Genomic DNA, 20824 nt, shown 5'->3' on the forward strand with positions numbered 1-20824 from the left:
ACAGCGAGCACAGGTGATCGGGAAATCATTGTCAACGAAACTTGCCTAACATTTTTTAACAAGTCACATAATACTTTTTTACCTTCATTGACGAAAGATTTCGCCTTTTCACAAACGTGTAGTGTAACAAAGCACTAGTCAAAAACGTCGTGTATGTTAAGGCACCACATCACACACCTACAGCATGTATTTGTTAGAGAAGAGCCCGGCATCCACATTTCCTGGGAAAACAAAAATGCGCATAATCCGGGAAACTTTAAAAACACAAAATAAATTCGCCATAGTTGGCATAACTTCAAAAGTGTTCAACAGAATGCAAAACAGCTGTGCAAATACCCCATATAACAGGATGAAAGACAATCAAAATGAGTAATCAGCTATGAGAAAAGACTAACAAAGAAAACTGACATTGTTAGTCCATGGAATGTCACAAAATGATAGTGCAAGAGGACAACATTGGTAGTAGGTTACACCACAACATTTCCCAAATTTCTATTGTAACACATCATGTCACAAATTTGTTGTGACACCATTCGATAAAATTTTATACACTATCATTTCACAAACTGGTATTGTAACAAGACACATTCCATAAACTTGTAATGTGTCACGATATCATTTCACAAACTGGTATTGTAACAAGACACATTTCATAAACTTGCAGTTTGTCAATATATCATTTCTCAAACTAGTATTGTAACAAGACACTTCATAAACTTGTAGTTGGTCACGATATCATTTCACAAACTGGTATTGTAACAAGACACATTTCATAAACTTGTAGTTTGTCACGATATCATTTCCAAAACTGGTATTGTAACAATGCACGTTTCATAAACTATTACAATAAGAGATCATTTTGTTAAATTTCAGGGGGCCTCCGTGGCCCAGGTGATTAGCATGTCACCGCGGCATAATGACCCCTGGGCCTTTCACCAATGCGGCCGCTGTGAGTTCGTCCATCTCAGCCTTGCTTCCTCTTCGGTCGTGCCAAGGAAGGTCTTCCAGCAACCTGCGGATGGTCGTGGGGTTTCCTCCCACCATAATGCTAGCCGCCGCCGTATAAGTGAAATATTCCTGAGTACGGCGTAAAACCTCAGTAAAATACATAAATAAATATAAATTTGTAACCAAACTTATTGATAGACTTGAGATTCAGCATGACACCATATCACAAAACTGTAGTGCAACAAAACACGAATTTACAGACGTGAAACACCATTTCAAAAACTTCCGGTGAATCACGACACCATTTTACAAAATTGTATCAGGGATTAGCAATGTTTAAACCTGGTTTGCCAACTGATCAGCATTGGTATTTCTTGGATAGAGAAATGAGGTGAGGGTCTCAAGTACAAATACCATATCATAGACGGTTATTCCGTTATCGTGACTTTCTGGATACTGTTATCACGCGTGGTTTGATAGTAATGATCACCCCTATTTCACCTCTTCCCGGAAAGGTCAGGAGTTCAGAATACCGAATAATTATAGGATTAACGCTATATTGGAAGTATTGATGGTTAAGTACCGTAATGATTAGGCACTGTCAAATATTATAAAAGACTCTATACCATAGAGCGTTAAACCAGAGCAGCGAAGACAGTGTGATAGCTGGCAAATGGTCACAGCCTGTGAAATACGGCCTCTCGTTAATTTACCTTAGTTAGGTTTTTATTCAAACTCTTCAAAGTAGTCACACGTAACCGGTGAAATACGGACTTTCGTCAATCTACCTCAGTTAGGGTTTTACTGTAATTGTTAAAAGTAGTCACATGTCACCGGTGAAATATTGTCCCTCGGCAATTTACCTCAGTCAGGGTTTTACTCTAACTGCTCATAGTAGTAACACGTAGCCTGTGAAATACTGACTTTCGTCAATCTACCTCAGTTAGTGTTTTACTCTAATTGTTAAAAGTAGTCACACGTCACTGGTGAAATACTGTCTATTGTCAGTTTACCTCAGTTAAGGCTTTACTCTAACTGTTCAAAGTCGTCACGCGTAGCCGACGAAATACGGCCTTTCGTCAATTTACCTCAGTTGGGGTTTTTATTGTTTGTCTTCGGGCACCTGCCAAGCAACTATGGCAAGCAACTATGGCTTAAGTAGAATTAGGTATACATGCAGCTACTATATGTGTACATGTTTAAAGTGATAAATGTATCGCTATCATTGTTGAACTGTAATTTGTAAAAGTGAAACATTCTTGAGTATGGCGTTAAACAGCAGTCGAATTAAACAGCAGTCGATGTGTGCAAGTGGAATCTTGTCGAAATATCGTTGGGAATTCGTGCTGTCATAGGATTATTATCGACTAAGTCTCGAGCAAATATCGACTGGCATGCCGTAATACAATTGTATCTCTAACACTTGTAACACTCAAGACTATCAGTATTATCTGTGAATTTATTGGTCAACCTGCGCTGTTTATAGGTGAAGTTCTTATACACGTGGTACGAGTATTTGCATAAGCAACTAAATAAAGGAGACGTTTCTATTGCATGTCCACTTCCCAGTCTAAATCCTGCCGCATATATACGGTTTGATACCAACAGAATGGCCGGAGACGTTTGATGCTGTGTATACGGGTAATAAGAAACCTTGGACAGTTTGGTAGTAAGTACACGGACTGAGACGTTTGACTGAGCACATAGGAGACAGCATGTCAGTTGACGACATCTTTCGGCATCGCTCGGGCAGGGTTTCCCTCTTTGATTTATCTGAATACCGACCGGAGTATAAGAATACAGAAGATTTTCGAAACTTTGCCATGGGCGTCACACCAGACCACGTGATCAGGAGTTACAGGCACATGCACCAGAAACAAACGCTGAAATTCGCCACGGAGAAGAAACAGGAATGGTGCCAACTGAACCACGCCCGGATGACCGTCATGGAAGCGTTGGAAGCTCTGAACAGTCTGATGGATGAAAGCGATCCGGACGCAGATGTATCAGATGGAATTCACGCCTTCCAGACAGCTGAAGGCATCCGGAGAGAGCATCCGGACAAAGACTGGCTACAACTGACGGGACTCATACACGATATTGGTGGGTAATATTTTTACATTCATTTTGGGTATTAACAGTGGTGACATATTTACCAGATATGATATATATCTGTATTGGCTGAAATTGAGACATGAAAATAAAGGTTTTACAATCCTGTCTTTTAAATTCTGAATAGTTGGTATTGCATTTCGGTAAGTTTTAAAGCTTATCAAAGAATGGAAGGATGAGGAGGCCTACCCGCATATATACACGTATTATTATCAGATAATGACGGGGTCATGGCGAGGGGTCATGCTCAGGGGTCATGCTGAGGGGCCATGCTGAGTCACTACCCAAAGATTAAATGCCTTCTACATGATGCCATTTGTAATAGCAACTAATAACACAAAAGGTGGAAGAAAACTGGGCAACGTGCGATTAAAACTCACGACCATTCGCAGGCTGCTGAGAGACCTTCCCACGTACGGCTGGAGATGAAACAAGGATGAGCAGAACTTGAACTGTCAGCGATCGCTTTGGTGAGGGGCTCAGTCCCTTTCAATAAAACTGTCACAGATTTAGTTGTTTGCGACTGACCCTATATGTTTTAACATGTGCTCTGAAAAAAAATTATCTGTTAATTTTAACAGAAAGTTTGTTGTCGGAGTGATACTAGAATGGATTCTGTTATCATAACATAATACTGAGTTACATTCAACACACTTTTCTGTTAGTCGACTGGAATCTTTATGTTGAATTAATAGAATGTATGTGTTGTATTTAATTCGCTTAACAGTGACAATAACGGAGTATTTTCTAGAATCACTCAGACAACAGACTTTCTGTTTTGTTTTTTTTTAGATGACTTTTTTGAGTGTGTTACCATAGTGGTTACAACGAACGTATTCGTGGATAGCTTTATGAAGCAAGACTCAAGTACTCGCATTATGTCGAATGGGATTCAACATATTTAGTTGATTCTTGTTGAACGCCACACGCTACAGAATTTTTCACTTTTATGCGATGGTGGTCCATTTTACGGGCAAAGGACACCGAAGTGCCCTGGGTTAAGGACCAACCTTTGCTATAGTACTTGCGAACTTTCCCTTAGTGTGACCTAAATGTGCGTTATATTGGTGGGAGCCAACTTTATGTAGGACCACACAAGAGAGCACCGCCGACAGTTTCGTGTGACCATTTCCTTGGAACGACTGAAACAAAAGAATGCAATGAATCCACTGTCCGGAAATGGGATAGGATCTCATTGAGTGAGCGGAAGACAAGTGTATTCGTAACAAAGATGGCGACAGATTAGTTTGACATTCATTTCATGATTGGTCAGCAAGTATTTGGTTATGAAAACCTTCGTTAGTTTATTTATCTACATATCTGTTTATTAGTTATACGCATGAACAGGTTACGCTCGGTATTTGTTTGTCTGTTAGCCTTTCTGTGGTGTGTTCTGTCGGAAAACGATATCGACGGGTTTGAGCGATATTTGGGGATTAGCTTGATCTTGGTCCAAGCATCAGTCAAGTAAATTTTTTGCGCTGATCTGAGCCGAGTCCAGAATATTTGTCGATTGTTCACTATTGTCAAATGTCTTTTACCAACTTCAAAGTAAACTGTGCAACAGTACTGACGAAACCTTGTGCACCGTTGCACATGGATACATGTACAATTCCGTTTCAATTTGATGGTGGTTTGGATTCGTATCCTGGAAATTTTATACTATTCTTCACCCTAGAGAGAAGTTGTAAATATTATGCACGCAAAATATTTTGATGAAACTGTGTGAACACTTTTGCCCTGTCACAAATACTAGTCCATGTAATTTTGGTGCTTGTCTAGATCCGGATCTGCTTCCAGTCCATCTTTTAAATATTTCAAAAGTTTCTTCACCATCGCCAAAATGTCTGTCATTCTATCAGCAACTTTTCGGAAAAGGTTATACAAGGTTTTTATGAAACTCGCAGTATTGGCTGTAGCATCGACCCCTTACACTTTGGGTGATCCTTTTATGTGAACTGTATTTGACGGGTAACTTACTATCAAGGTGTAGTGATTTTTCTGGCTATGTTCAAGTGTAGCTATGAACGTTGGTAGCATTATGGTGGGAGGAAACCGAGCAGAGTCCGGGGGAAACCCAATGCATCCGCATACATTTAATAGAAGACAACAAACACTATAACATGAGTTACATGTATTCGAGGAGAGTATCTGTCAGTGCCCGTTTAGGTCCGTGCCACCCAATCAAAGACACTTTTTCTGATAATCTGGAATTCTTTTGAGACCATCGGATGTGCCATGTTCAAGCAACCGGAATACATTCGTATCCCATACATACATGATTAAAAGACAAACCATTGTCCGGGTGACGTAAGCGGAAATAGCTGCGTTCTTGGTTTATAGAGGTGACTGGCCTCAAAATTTTCTCAATGTGTGCGAATTGACAAAGTTTGAAATGCGATATTTCAGATAGAAATCATTTCAAAGACAAACAGTTAGGCTTTCTAATCTTGATATTTGATTCCTTACACTCAAAAAACTAATCTATTAATTTTAACAGAAAGTCAGTTGTCTGAGTGCTGTTGGAATATAGTCTGTTATTATAACACAATATTCTGTCACGTTCAGCATCTTATTCTGTGTATCTAATGTAATGTTTATGTTGAATTAATGGAATATGTGTTATATTTAACAGAAATAACAGAATACATACTAGCATCACTCGGACAACAGATTTTCTGCTAAAATTAACAGATTTTGTTTTTTGAGTGTAATTGATGCACGCTACCAAACCATGTAGACTCGTGTTTTCTTTATAGTCTGCAAAATGTTATCATAAATGTTCTTTTGTGTTCTACTGCAGGTAAGATTATGGTTTTGTGGGGAGAGCCTCAGTGGGCCGTGGTAGGGGACTCCTACCCCGTGGGGTGTGCCCCTTCAGACGCTATAGTTTTCGGGAGGGAAAGTTTCGCCGGGAATCCGGACTTGGACAATGACACGTTAAACACAAAACTTGGAATTTACGAGGAAAACTGTGGACTCTCTGACGTCACGATGACGTGGGGACATGACGCATACCTGTATCACGTGATGCGGCAGAACACATGCTACCTTCCGGAAGAGGCCTACTACATCGTTCGATTTCACTCATTTTACCCCTGGCACACTTCCGGTGCATACGACTACCTGTGTAACAACAAAGACAGGGAAATGCTGAGCTGGGTTTTGGAGTTTAACAAATTTGATCTGTACACTAAAAGTCCCAATATACCCGATTTGGACGAACTAACTCCGTACTATCAGGGACTCATAGATAAATATCTGCCGGGGAAACTCAGGTTTTGAACACTGGCACAGCCATACAGTTTTTGAATTCACCATGGTAATAAAGGTCTATAGTTTTATATTTTTTGAGATTGACAGTGGACGATTGATGGCGATGGCGATAATCCTCATGTCAGATTATGTGAATACTGTACATTAGACCTGGAGCTTATTAAAGTCAGTGTACACACATTCGTAATAAACGATTCGTTTATAAGCACGTCTAACTGATATAAACGCATGCTGGTGTTTATTCATAAATTTGATTTATTTATTTATTCCATTGGTGTTTTACGCCGTACTCAAGAGTATTTCACTTATACGACGGCGGCCAGCATTATGGTGGGTGGAAACCGGACAGAACCCAGGAGTAACCCACGACCATCCGCAGGTTGCTGCAAGACTTTCCCACGTACAGCCGGAGAGGAAGCCAGCATAAGCTGGACTTGAACTCACAGCTACCGCATTGGCTCCTGGGTCATTACGATGCGCTAGCGCGCTAACCAACTGAGTTCACTTGTTTAGAAATTAAAGAGGCAGGCCTACGTATACTACAGTAGATGTGATGGATGTTTTCAGTAAACACGAATAGTAAGCTAAACATGGTTTAAACACTTTTACATGTTTATCGGATTTTTACAAATGTTTGCTGAACTATTTGTCTTTACTGAAAATCTACACTGTGCTTATATTAATTAGCAGTAAATGGAGATAAACATATAAACGTGTTTACTGTAATAAAGATGTGACAGATACAATAAACATTTTGACCTGTTTATCAGCTTTTTACTCTCGACTTATATAATGTATTTGTATCTGTTACCAATACACACCACATAACTCGTTTTCTACAAGATGCAGTTTTGTTCGTAAAAGGGAGAAGTGTTTGGGCCTGCAAAGGATCATACTTAACAAGACGCGGTTTTATTCATACAAGGGACAGGGGTTACACCAGTAACACTTGTAGGAAAGGTTTTACTAAGTTTTCTTACCAAACAAGACGCGGCTTTATTTATACAAGGGAAAGGGGTTACGCAAGTAACATTTGTAGAAAAGGTTTTACTAAGTTTTCTAACCAAACAAGACGCGGCTTTATTTATACAAGGGAAAGGGGGTTACGCCAGTAACATTTGTAGAAAAAGTTTTTACACAGTTTTCTAACTTCACTGCGTTTTTCTAAGGCATGGCCGCAATAGTAGAAGTGAAAGGAGTTGCGCCGGTAGCATTTGTGGAAAAGCTTTTGGATAATATCTATACACTAGACGCGGTTTTGTACGTACAGGGGAAAGGGTTTACGCCGGTAGTGATTATGCAAAAGGTTTTGCAGTTTTCTAACTATTCAAACCACGGCTTTATTCGTCCATGGGAGAGGACTCGTACAAGGGTGTAGCACTTGTGAACAAGGTTTTACACAGTTTTCTGACTAAACAAAGCATGGTTTTATTCGTACAAGTGAAAGGGCTTACGCCAGTAACACTTATAGAAAAAGCTTTACACAGTTTCCCAAATTAATTTGGGCTTCGTCTAACTAAAGAAGTCGTTGCTTACCTACCTAACAAGTTTAGTTTGATATACAGCTTAAAAAGAAACAGTCTTGCATATATACAAGAGTGAAAGTTTTACACCTGTTAAAGCTGACACAGACATGCTTAATTACATAGTTCATTATTTGTGCACTGGTGCTGTTGACAGTCACCACAGTGTTAACGTATTCTATTCACGACAGACCATTAGACTCTATCGATGCTATATTCTCTGCCCGAGAAACACCTAGTTTTTCGATACGAACCCAAGTGACGTAATTTTTATCAGACAATGAGCTCTCCCAGCGAGCAAAGCGATGCGTGTCTTCGTCAATATTCACATAACATACACAGAGGCAGATTGTCGACTACCGAGTCTCGCATTTGCAACGAAATAAATCTGCTTCAACAATACCTGGCGTCAGCGATTACAAATGTATACTAAATAGTCCGAAAACTTAAAACCCGATCTCCATCAACGAATGTGGTAAAATTTGGCAATTATTCGCCTTCCTGCTTCGTTCATTCAGAGTAACTTTTAAGATGTTACAGCTTACGATGGCACGGTCGTTTCCATTGGCCATTCTGGATTGTGTTGAGCAATCCTCTGCATGTGTAAGACTTCTGAGCTCTTTCGGCAGAGGTAGTAGACGGGTTGGTAAATAAGCCTCTGCAGGAGGGTGTGTTACAGGTTGTACTCGCGGTTCTTTCACTTCTACGCCAGCTGCCAGGTTTGTGTGTAGACAGTACCAGAATGCTCGGAATTGTCCACCGACCTTCCACATGTACTTGACAAACCTATCTCCACTAAAACTGCGAGAGCTGGAGTTTTGATCTGTGTATCCCTAAGTTAAAACCGCACCAGGCAAAAGTGGATTCCAACAAATGGTCTCGCTGATATATATTTATGCATTTGTTTGATCCCGTGCGGTGTTTTACCCCGTACTCAAGAATATTTGGCATATACGACGGCGGCCAGCATTATGTGGAAGGAAACCGGGCAGAGCCCAGGGAAAACCCACAGCCATCCACAGGCTGCAGGCCATCCTGCAGACCATCATGAAGTCATCATAAGCTGGACTTGAACTCTCAGCCACCGCATTGGTAAGAGGCTCCTGGGTTATTGCGCCGCACTGGCCAGGTTGCCCCTACCCTACCCCAAAGGGCGTGAGGTACATACACAGCAAAGTTTCTCTAATCAGAGTGTCTGCCCCATAGATGCCAGACACCCAAGGTGTTTTGGGCAGTATCTTCAGATTTTAAAATTGGTAATCATGTTAGCCAGAACAAGCAGAGACGTTTTTAAGCATATTAACATGGATTGTTAGAATACATCCCTACCTGAGGTAAACTGACGATGAAAACCTTCTAAACACAACCACAACCATATAACACATTGGCTGAAAACAACAAAACAACTTGTACTTTTTTTCTGTTTTATTGTAAACATATAATCGGCTGTTTCACTATAAAGAGAATTTCTTAGTGTTGTGATATTAAAATTTAACAAGTATTAGTCTGGAGTAACAAAATACTTACACCAAGTTACCAAAATCTACAATTAGTTTTCCAAATACAAAATATCAGCCGTTCTTTTCCCAGTAAGATGATTAGAATGAGCATCAGAGTTATGCACCTTTACCATCAGACCACCAGGTGGCGTTGATGTAGATGAATAATGATAAGGATGCTTGGCTGAAGTTAAGCTGTTAACACCAAATTTACCAAGTTTAATTTGTTTACAATCCATAAACAAAAGACTGGTTTGGTTAGCTATAAATCTACTGCTTAGTTATTAAACTATTATGTTTAAAAAAAAAACACAAAAATAATAATAAAGAAAAAAAACAAAACAAAAAAAAACACCACTGGATTCATTTCACAAATTACAGACTAAAATGTTTCTTGTATAATTTTGATTATAAAAAAATTAGGTTTCGTTCATTTTTAAAGTGCTCTAAAAGAGGGCCTTGTTTTGGGTACATCTGTTACTATGCTTACAATACATGCAGAGTACTGCGTAAAGATTAACATGAAGGCTGTATTAACCATATACAATAGAGATATCTGTTTCTAATTACACACACAAATACCTGGTAAGCTATGAAAGAACCAACAGAAAGCAACACAATGTTGTCTACAAGAACCAACACCAGTACAAATTCACATGTAACAGAGCGTGTTTAGAACTATAGCAGAACATGTTTAGAACTACAGCAGGACATGTTTAAGACTACAGCTGGATGTGTTCAAGACTGTAGCAGAACATGTTTAAGGCTCAAAGTGTTCAGACTGAGCAGAGAATTAATCTAAAAGTCCTCTCTAACCATGGAACATTATCCAGCTCCTGTACTAATCTAGGTGTCCTGTTCATTATGTTCCGTTAAAAACCCAAATCCCTGAAAGCATTGACTGAATACTGACTTCACAGCCACATACCCCTATACAGGTAGCAGTTGTACAAAGAGACGGATTTAAATTCAGCAAAACAGGATCACTCTCCCATACAATCACTCCATAAGAAACACAGCCAAAAACGTTAACTGATGTTTCTACCAGAGACATTTGCTGCTTTCAGGTTCTCTTTCATTGTACTCCGGTACAAAAAAAAAAAAAAAAATACAAAACATGAGTGACTTCGAGTTCTAAGAGCAGCTTAATATGCACTGAATAAACAGAAGGAATACTCAAAGGGATTCTATGTCAAGAACATACATATCTCTCAAACTTCAAACTTCTTTGTTTCTTCTTCACTTCAACTATTTTTGCCTTAGCCACTTTCATAGCTCAGGTATGTCCTTGTACAAGTAATCCTTAACTTTTCATGACACCTTTCAATAGGGGCAACTCTTCTAAAGGTACGACAGTCAGTCTACATGTCAGCCTGAATTCTTTTTCAAAACAATTACAACTTTACCAATGCAACCAAACATTTAATTGCAGAATAAACATTCAACAATGTGTACTACATCATCTACATATGAAATAAGAGAACATGGCTGATCACAAAAGCAACAAAACATCTGATGGCATCAGGCCAAAATTTGGTTTCTTTTCTGTGCATGGCAAGTGAGTACACACAATCACTTTCAAGTTGGCCATTTTCTTTCTGATATTAAAATCAGTGTTTTAGGCTGTAAAAGCTAAAGCACATGGACATGTCCCCACTCATTCAGACAGATGAAAAATACAGGAATATTACGCTGTTTACCAGTTTGAGAAATGATTTTTTGCATAGCAATATTCTCACTATAATCCCCAAAACAGGCTTCTGTTCAAATCATATATATATATCCACAAATGTTAGTAAAATAAACGTTTCAGTTAGGTTATTAAATTTAAGTTGAGTAATATGAATGTGCTTTTCTGTGGAAGTTTGTAGAACTTGAAATTTACTCCACTAGTCAAAAAACAAAAAAAAAAACAAAAAAAACGGCAGGAAAAGAAATCAAAAGAAATCTGTTTAACACAAATTTGTGGTGTTTTGCAAATCAAACTAAATTTTCTTGAATCAATGTTCAGTTTCTGTTGCTCCTCTTTTTTTCTTCCTGAAAAAGAACAAAGAGAAGGGAGACTATGATATACATGTACACGAAAAAAAAAAGAGAAATCACATTAAAATCCTGACGTAAAGCTGTTGACAAATGTGCAAGAGCTGGAGTTGAACCGGAGATATTAGTGCTCAGGGCAAGGCAACTTTTGGCAGAAGGTATTAAAATGCCTCACCATTAATGATTTGATTGGTCTCTTTGATTGCTGTATTGAAGAATCTTTCATTTATACAATGGCATGCAGCATTATGGTGGGAGGGAACCAAACAGAGCCCATGGAAAACCACAGCCTGGTGGAAAAAATTCAAAGAAAACATATTCAACTATTTTGAAGGACGGTACTAAACAGCCTATCATCAGACATATGTTCATGCTAGGGGAAGTCTTCAAAAAATCAATATCACCAACGGCTTAATGCCACCAATGCCCCACGAGAATCTAAAATTTGTTGTCGTGGGCCAGGTTTGAACTCGCATCTTGTACGCCCTATAGACTGAAAAGAAAACACCTTAAACACAGCCTGCTCCCAGTATTTTAATTTGAAGATGAAGCCTACCTTGCTGGAGAGGATGATGAGAAGTTTGCGGAATAGATTGATGAAGTCCAGGAAAAGGTCCACAGAGTGCCTGTGCAAAGGGAGATAATCAGAGTAATTTTGCATCCAGGATAACATACCTGTACACAATGTATCAGGCATGACAACTGATGGCCAGAAAAAAAAGTCTTAAATTTCTCAAGAAAAGTCTGAAAACACCTTAACCTATCTCTAATTTACATTCACCCCAAGTCACATGTTCTGAAGAAATCAGTAGCTTATTGTTACTCAAATTTTGACCAAACAAGTCTGAAATCAGCCAACTGGAAGAATTTACAAATTAAATTCCTCAGCCAAGCCTAGGTTTGAACCCAAACCCTTACCAGATGAAGTCATCGTCACCGTTACGGCATTTCTCCACGATCAGCTGAGTGTCAAAGAGCACAAAGCCACAGAAGATGAGCAGGCCAAGGTACAAGGTCACCTGATCAATAACCAAACAAATTCAAGCATTAGTCAAACAGTGCAAATTTGTTTACTGTAGGTTTAATTGATATGTATGTAACATGGTCATTGGTACGACTAAATAAAACCGAAGGTATATCATATACACAACAGTGATTAAAGAGGTTGACCAGTCTCCAGATTTTCAACACTGAATTGCTCTTAATAAGGTTTACTTTTCCCTTCATAGCAGATTTAATTTCTGACACTACATTCCTATCACTATAGGTCAGATAACATACTGAATGAGACTCAAAATCACAACTTTGGGTATCTACATGTAGTCCCATCTTTCTATCAAGCCAGACAATCCAAGATTTCTACCATAAGAAATGCCAAAATGTGACTTCAGTATTTCAGTTGTATTAGGATATGTTAATCAGAGGCCTTATAATTTGCTAATAATGAACTAATAACGGCAAAATCCCTCTATTAAACGCCTGTTTTGTGAAGTCTGAATACTTTCTTATCAAAAAGTGTTGACATAAAAAGTATCGTTTGAAAGCTTCTGAAATTGCATTTTTACACACCAAACAAATACAGCATTTATGGCCATCCACAGGTTACTGGCAAATGGCCGGAGAGGAAACCAGCATGAGCTGGACGTGAACTCACAACAACCACCTTGGTGATGGAGTCCTGGGTCATTGCACCATGCTGGTGTGCTGACCACCTCGGCCACGCAGACCCCAAACTCTGGTGAGTAATATATTTACATCAAAGATGAGCTGTGATCCCAAGAAGATGTTGAGCAGAGACAGGAAAAACAGCCACATCATTCCAGACATCAAGGCACCTGAAAGACAGAACACAGCTGTGTGATTGATTGACTGTATTAAGACAGGGGCCCAAGCCCACAAAGGTCTCTCAGACTTAAATTAGACTTCATAGTCAAATTCCCCTTCCTGATTCAAGCCTGCAGCCAAATAGGTCTCGTCCTCTAGGAGAACCCATATGCTAACTCAGCCAGAGAGGGTGGCTTAGTCAAAGTAAACGTGGAGTTTTCAATCAAGCCACATGCAAGGACTGATCCATATTACCTGACTGATGTGTCAAGTGAATTTCCTGTTGGGTTACTTTAATTATTCTATATCTTTTCCTATTTCTTTGTTGTTGAACGCTATGCTAAAACTTTTTCACTTCCGGTAAATCTTCAACCTTTTCAACCACTAAAGCACTTTTTCAGCGGAATGTAAGCACACAATTATTCTGAAAATGATGCTAAAATGATTTGTCTATTTCATTAAAAATATACGCTTCATAAAACTGTTCTAATTATTTCTCTCACAATCTAAAAAACTTGGTTGCAGAGGCAGTTGAAAAAGTTGGAGAAAATTAGGGTATGGCACATCAGTCAGTTTTATGAGTGGAGGAAACTGGAGGGTACAGGATAAACCAGTGACCTCTGGCATGTTTCACACGGACTCCTGACATTCCCACAAGTGACTGTCAAATATGCACACCATACTTGGGGAAGACAAGTGGTCTTAGGCTATGACAAACGGCCACATGAGCGTCATCAATGGGGGAGATGGCATATTTTTTAATCCCGTGACGTGGCGCTAATATGAAGGACCTTGAGTCATTGTTACGTCAAGAATGAATCATAGCGTAACATCTACACCGTTACAATGTATCAATTTCTATAGTGAAAAAAGGAATGACGTCAAGGTCCTGCTGCCGGGGGTTTGACAGGTCCCCACTGCTCTCAGCCATTCAGGTCACATGACCAACGAGACTTAGAAAATCTGAATTATCCCATATGCCTGAGCATTCTTTTTGAAAACTACTAACACCATAAGAAGTAGTGTAAATGAATAATTGAGTGCTTGGGGTTTAACGTCATGCTCAACAATTTTTCACTCATATGACGACGAGATAAGAAATGGTGTACAAACAGAAATTTCATGATTGCCAATTTAGCTTGTACAGTCTGCTCTCAATCTATCAGCAATGTACTTACCACCCAGGTAGAGGAAAGTTCTGCTGCGACAGAAAAGTGCCGCCAGAGAGAAGCTGCCGAAGATGACACACGTGCCCATGAAGGCTGTGGGGATGATACTGAAATAGTACAATACCAGCATTACGGTAAATGTCACTAACCAGAAAAACAATTCCACAACACGCGTACATACCACACTGCTGTCTTTGAGTGACTTCATAAGCCAGACTATGGACTTGGGTTAAATTCTTTGACTGTTCATAAGAAAAACTTCAGAAGTCTTTAACACCTCAGTACAATGGTTTGGAACAAGAGTTCTAGCTAGGGAATAGATACATCCTGGGTTGCCAAAATTTAAAAATGAAAAATTCATAACTTTTCATGAATTTTCATTATTATGAATGTAAATGTAGTGTAATTCATAATGTCTGTTACAGGGAATGAGAGAATATGATCACAAGATCAAGCCTGCACAATATGGAGCTTTGGAGTCCTGACATTATAGCGTTGTGGTTATGGCCCTTTCTGCCTGACGGAATGGTGGGGCACCTTAACCCAATACACCTTAACCTGGGCTGATACATACAACTATAATTAATATTATCCATCTCTGATGTATTTATTACCTGAAATTTTTTTTTTTACAGGATTTGCACAGTAAGTCAAGTAATTATAGTCATGTTTGGGGAGAATTTTTTATTACAGCAGACACTGGCCTGCATTAAAAGGCAGATTTACCTGTTAATGTAGTACAGTGATGACATCACATCAGTACAGTGATGACATCACATCACCACGATGTTGTAACGTAACTGAGAACCCCCAGCGTTAAACGATGCAACGTTTCATCAGCAGAATGGTGTATTAACGAAGTAAACATCCATACACAGCCATTCATACCATGAATGATGCACCACAATAACAGTATCAGTACATATACCAGAACGTGTGTTCATGTTAGGAGAAAAGCGAACTACACTAATACAAAAGAAGAACATTCCCTCGGGTATGACGTGACATACCTTGGGTCCAGCCTGATCACATAGTCCATCAGAGGGCCCAGGGACATACCTGAAGATATACAACAACAGCACTGATTATTTTTAACTTCCATTTTATTTATTCTTCTATTTTACCATGTAGATCTCCAATGTAATTTATGATACAATTAACTTAACAAGAGTTCAGGTGAACATAACATAAGCCTTAACAAATGCATTTGTCTGAAATGTACAAAACAACGTCAGAAGCACTGTGTGAGTATAACCCCTGAGGGGAATTTTCATTGCAAGAGGACAAAGGTGTTCAGCTCAAATCCAAACCTCATATGGGAGAACAGTTGGAGTTGTAGCCCCACACACAAAATCATTTCTATTTATCTAGTATATATAAAGAAAATGGCTACCTGGTTACCATAAAAACTGTGAAAATGGACAAATGTAAGTTGTGATACATCGTCATCCGTGTATATATGTATCCACCAAAAATTAAAACTCTGTGTGGAAATCAGAGGAGGTGTTGCCCGGACACAAAAACCAAAATAAAACTCTATGTGGAAAACTGTTGGAGTTATAGCCCTGACACGAAATCATATCTACCTATCAGGAAAATGGCTATCTGGTTACCATGTCAACCGCGTAAATGGACAAATGTGAGTTGTGACACATTGTCATCTGTGTATCTATGTATCCAACAAACATTAAAACTCTATGTGGAAAACAAACGAGGAATAAACAAATCAAACAATGGTTTATATACTTCACTCACAGTTTGCTTTAATATGATTACTAACCGCCATGCACATAAAGGGGAGATAACTCATCATAATGGTGTCAGGTTATTGCATACGCTTATTAAAGAGAAGGAAGGAATGAACGGATGCATGTATGAATGATTGAAAGAAAAGAACACAATTACACAAACTATACCTTAAATGAAAGAACTATACAAACTGTGCAGAATTATATTTTTTTTAGATTTTTTTAAAGTTATTGCAAGAGAGAAGAATGGTTTTAAACATCGACATTTTCTACAAAATCTACCAAGTTGAGTTACATTGATAAACCTGCCATGTTTTAGGCTTGTCCAATCAAACGCCCCCTTTCCTCCTCTTGAATATTCATAGTGACATCAAGGTGCTTTAGGTTTTACTCTTACCATATGGTTAACATGCTTTTCCATTCTTAGCTAAATATGTATGTATATCGTGATAATCGTGGATTTTAAGGTCTGTGAAAGCCAGCTCTAAAAAGGAAGAGTTTGAGATGTACTAGATGACCACATTGTGCCTACATGCATGACTGTAGGCTGCCAAAATGTGTCTGGAATGCCATGTTATGGAGAGCTACTGGGCAAAGCTAAGCACAATGACGTATGTAATCTGTTCAAATGGTGGTGTAAAGGAGACTTCTAAGCCTTCGATGTTAAACTATTAAATACTCAAATAACACGCCCTGCTGACAGAAAATTTAAATATTTCATTTCACTTTGAGTGTAGCTCTTTCATTTAAGCTATAGACTGTATAAATGTATTGTTTTCTATTAAGGTTTAACGTGACACTGGCTCTATTTTAGCCACATTGTGGAGACTGTGTTGAAACCAGGAAACAGGCGAATACATGTATGTAGTACGCTTTACTTTAATAAAACCAGCTGAAACAAACTAAAATCTGTTAAGCTCAATATACATGGCCTTGTTGATACACCTGTTTGTCACATGGACTCACCTGTCAGTGTGGCAAAGCCTCCCAGAATGGCCATCCTCTTAGTGAAGTTTTGTTTGGTGTGGGGGGTGGCAGCCAGCCATAGCATGAGCCCGATGCTCCCAATCACTGTTATCAAGCTGGGCTGAAACAGAAAAGTAACAATGTCAGCTGGGCTGAAACTAAAAAATAACAATGTCAGCTGGGCTGAAAATGAAAAGTAACGACGTCAGTTAGGCTGAAACAGAAAAGTAACAATGTCAGCTGGGCTGAAACTAAAAATTAACAATGTCAGCTGGGCTGAAACTGAAAAGTAACAACCTAAGCTGGGCTGAAACTGAAAAGTAACAACGTCAGCTGGGCTGAAATTAAAAAGTAACAACGTCAGCTGGGCTGAAACTAAAAAGTAACAACGTCAGCTGGACTGATACTAAAAAGTAATGGCTGAAACTAAAAAGTGACAACGTCAGCTGGGCTGAAAGTAAAAAGTGACAACCTCAGCTGGGCTGAAACTGAAAAGTAACAACGTCAGCTGGGCTGAAATTAAAAAGTAACATTGTCAACTGGGCTGAAACTGAAAAGTAACAACCTCAGCTGTGCTGAAACTGAAAAGTAACAACCTCAGCTGGGCTGAAACAGAAAAGTAACATCAGCTGGACTGAAACAGAACAGTGACAACATCAGCTGGGCTGAAACAAATGGAACATACAAGATACCATACATGTACAGGTAAACTATCAACAGGTATGACTAGCTTATAATGTTGTGGTGATAATGTCCAATATGTTTTGGATCATCGGATGACACAATAAATTTTCCCTCTGTATTAATATTCTTGCACAATTCATAATAATAAATATGAGTTTTATTATCTAACATTTTTTGAGCCCTTTTTGGTGAATAAAGTTTGCTCTCATAGTTGAATTGATTGATGTTTGGTGTATAATGAATTTATTGTTGACTAAATGTGCGCAGATTATGAATCGTTGTACGTCTGCAGGATGAACCGTGAGCTTGAATGCTCGTCACTGCTTCGGCGCCCGGCAAAACTAGCATTCCTCCACATCGGCTCGTATTCATTAAATAACCGTTAAGCATAGCGTAAAACTCCAATCAAATAAACAAATAAATATCAGCAGTGATGGTGGGTACCTGTGTTATAGATACTAACAGGCTAATGGCAATGCTTATACCACTAACACGGCGATCTCTGAATTGGATGCATGCGTTTGTTATTTAGTGAACTAAAGGTGGGCTTTAATGACCATTATTGTTGTCAATAACATATGTATGTAAGTTGTACTTAATAATTTTTCAGTCAATAAGGAGTCATTAGCTGCGTGTACTCTTGTGGCAGGTCGAGTCCATGCCGCCAAATTTCTGCTGCCACTGAAGTATCATGCGGGAGACACCAGACATGATGGTGTCAGTTACATGTATGCTGTGCATGAGCAGACTGTGTTAACTTCACAAGAATTTCACCCAAAGGTGAAAAATAAGAATCTTGGTATTTTCTTCATTCTGCCCTCCACTGAAATTTTTCTTAGAATATATATAGAACTGTTGTTTTCATTGTCCTTTACACAAATGTTCTATGTTTAATTATATATTTTTTGGTTACATATATTTCAGTTTAATCAGGTGATGAGGGAGAGAGGTTACATATTTACTTATTAAAGTATTTATTTCCTCTCCTCTCCGGCTGTAAGCGGGAAGGTCTGTCAGCAGCCTGTGGATGGTGGTGGGTTTCCCCCGGGCTCTGCCCGGTTTCCACCCACCATAATGCTGGCCGCCATCGTATAAGTGAAATATTCTTGAGTAAAACACCAATCAAAAAAAAAAAAAAAAAAAAAAAAAATACTCATTGCAATTTGGCACGTATGTAATGACATTCAGGTTCACAGGTGGAGCTACCCAAGTTCAAATAAACGACCTTCGTCACGAACCTGACAAACCCTCTGCTCTGAAGCCGCAGCTATACCAGCAAGACCTTGACCCAAACGCTCCATCTCACTGCATGGTCTCACAGACCCCACCTGTCAGCTGCAGCTATACCAGCGAGACTTTGACTCAAATGCTCCATCTCACTGCATGGTCTCACAGACCCCACCTGTCAGCCGCAGCTATACCAGCGAGACTTCGACCCAAACGCTCCATCTCACTGCATGGCCTCACAGACCCCACCTGTCAGCTGCAGCTATACCAGCGAGACCTTGACCCAAACGCTCCATCTCACTGCATGGTCTCACAGACCCCACCTGTCAGCCGCAGTTATACCAGCGAGACTTTGACTCAAACGCTCCATCTCACTGCATGGTCTCACAGACCCCACCTGTCAGCCGCAGCTATACCAGCAAGACTTTGACTCAAACGCTCCATCTCACTGCATGGTCTCACAGACCCCACCTGTCAGCTGCAGCTATACCAGCGAGACTTTGACTCAAACGCTCCATCTCACTGCATGGTCTCACAGACCCCACCTGTCAGCCGCAGCTATACCCGCGAGACTTCGACCCAAACGCTCCATCTCACTGCATGGCCTCACAGACCCCACCTGTCAGCCGCAGCTATACCAGCGAGACTTTGACTCAAAAGCTACATCTCACTGTATGGTCTCACAGACCCCACCTGTCAGCCGCAGCTATACCAGATTCAAACACTTGATCTCACTGCATGGTCCCTCAGATCCACCGGTCAGCTGCAGCAAGCCACTGGCCACACTTTTGACCAAACTTAATTCCTCTATCATAAATAGATGACAGGATTTTCGAGAAAGCTTATGTAAAATTATTTTACAAAGCGTTGTGAAAGAGGGGCTCATGGCTGTTAAACTGTGTGAGCTTGTAAAGGTCCAGCGACACGTATTATACATGTATATACTAACCAGCATAAACCTGAGGTACAGATGGAGGAAGGATCCCCCGGCAGCCGCAAACATGGCTATGAACAGGCAGGTGTAGACATTCTTCAGGTGGTCCTGCACACGCTTCTCTCTGCAAAGACACAGTCATAAAAAACATTTCAGTATGTATGTATACCAGTTCATACAGCTGAGACTGGAGACTAAGTCCGTTACAGGAGGGGAAAACATAAAACTGATGCCACAATCAGATGAAACAGCACAAACTTGAAAATATGGTCTTTCATTATTTTTCTTTCTATTTCTTCTTTATATAGTCTTTGCATAATTATGTTCTAAATAAGGATGTGATGCACGTCCAATAAATTTATGTGAATGTAAATTTTTTGTTTACATTCAAACACATTCACTTAATCTGAATTCTGATAATATTTATGAATATGCTAAAAATATAAAGATGACCAAAATCCAGGTTGAACACATTTGTTAGCTGAAAAGAACAAATTCTAGTGCAAATATATCTACTAAAATGTGTCACATCCACATGTATAACATTATTACACAAAGACTATATACAGCAAAAGGTGGTCCAAAATACTCACCATACAATAATTATTTTCAAGAGCCAACAAAAAACATTAAAGACCACATTTACAACTAACTTTTTGCACTCTTTCATCTAAACTTCATTATGTTTTCTCCACCTTTAATGAGTGACAAACACAATCAAAAACCAGTTACAACTTTGTCGTTTATTTATCTGGGCGGTATATAATACTCATAAGTCAACTGTAACTAGGGTATATTACTACTAAAAAGTGAGCATTACACCATGTAGCTACTGTCTACAGCATTTAATAGTACAGGTTTAACATGGTGATTC

At 39.3% G+C, this 20824-nt stretch overlaps 2 protein-coding genes across 2 annotated transcripts in view; one reads left to right on the plus strand and one right to left on the minus strand.

Annotated features, from left to right (window-relative positions):
* The first annotated feature begins 2663 nt into the window (after nt 1-2663).
* Nucleotides 2664-6381, plus strand: LOC135464527 (inositol oxygenase-like). The gene is made up of 2 exons (XM_064741952.1): nt 2664-3051; nt 5864-6381. The coding sequence occupies exons 1-2, from the start codon at nt 2664-2666 to the stop codon at nt 6343-6345; spliced, it is 870 nt and encodes a 289-aa protein (XP_064598022.1). The 3' UTR covers nt 6346-6381.
* Nucleotides 6382-9249: 2868 nt separating this feature from the next.
* Nucleotides 9250-20824, minus strand: part of LOC135464565 (probable Bax inhibitor 1) — an 89119-nt gene continuing 77544 nt past the window's right edge. The window contains exons 3-10 of the mRNA XM_064741991.1: nt 19966-20074; nt 17106-17226; nt 15402-15450; nt 14401-14498; nt 13154-13233; nt 12317-12417; nt 11955-12024; nt 9250-11395 (exon numbers count right to left, since the gene is read on the minus strand). Coding sequence (XP_064598061.1) covers nt 11366-11395; nt 11955-12024; nt 12317-12417; nt 13154-13233; nt 14401-14498; nt 15402-15450; nt 17106-17226; nt 19966-20074 — 658 coding nt within the window. The 3' untranslated portion in view covers nt 9250-11365. The remainder of the gene's footprint in view (nt 11396-11954; nt 12025-12316; nt 12418-13153; nt 13234-14400; nt 14499-15401; nt 15451-17105; nt 17227-19965; nt 20075-20824) is intronic.

Source organism: Liolophura sinensis, chromosome 4 (assembly GCF_032854445.1).
Source record: "Liolophura sinensis isolate JHLJ2023 chromosome 4, CUHK_Ljap_v2, whole genome shotgun sequence".
Lineage (NCBI taxonomy): Eukaryota > Metazoa > Mollusca > Polyplacophora > Chitonida > Chitonidae > Liolophura > Liolophura sinensis.

Bases quoted from the DNA above. Each gene is read 5' to 3' on its own strand.
- LOC135464527 (XM_064741952.1), top strand. From the start codon at position 2,664: ATGTCAGTTGACGACATCTTTCGGCATCGCTCGGGCAGGGTTTCCCTC. The intron at 3,052-5,863 runs GTGGGTAATATT...GTTCTACTGCAG, and splicing joins GGGACTCATACACGATATTG to GTAAGATTATGGTTTTGTGG.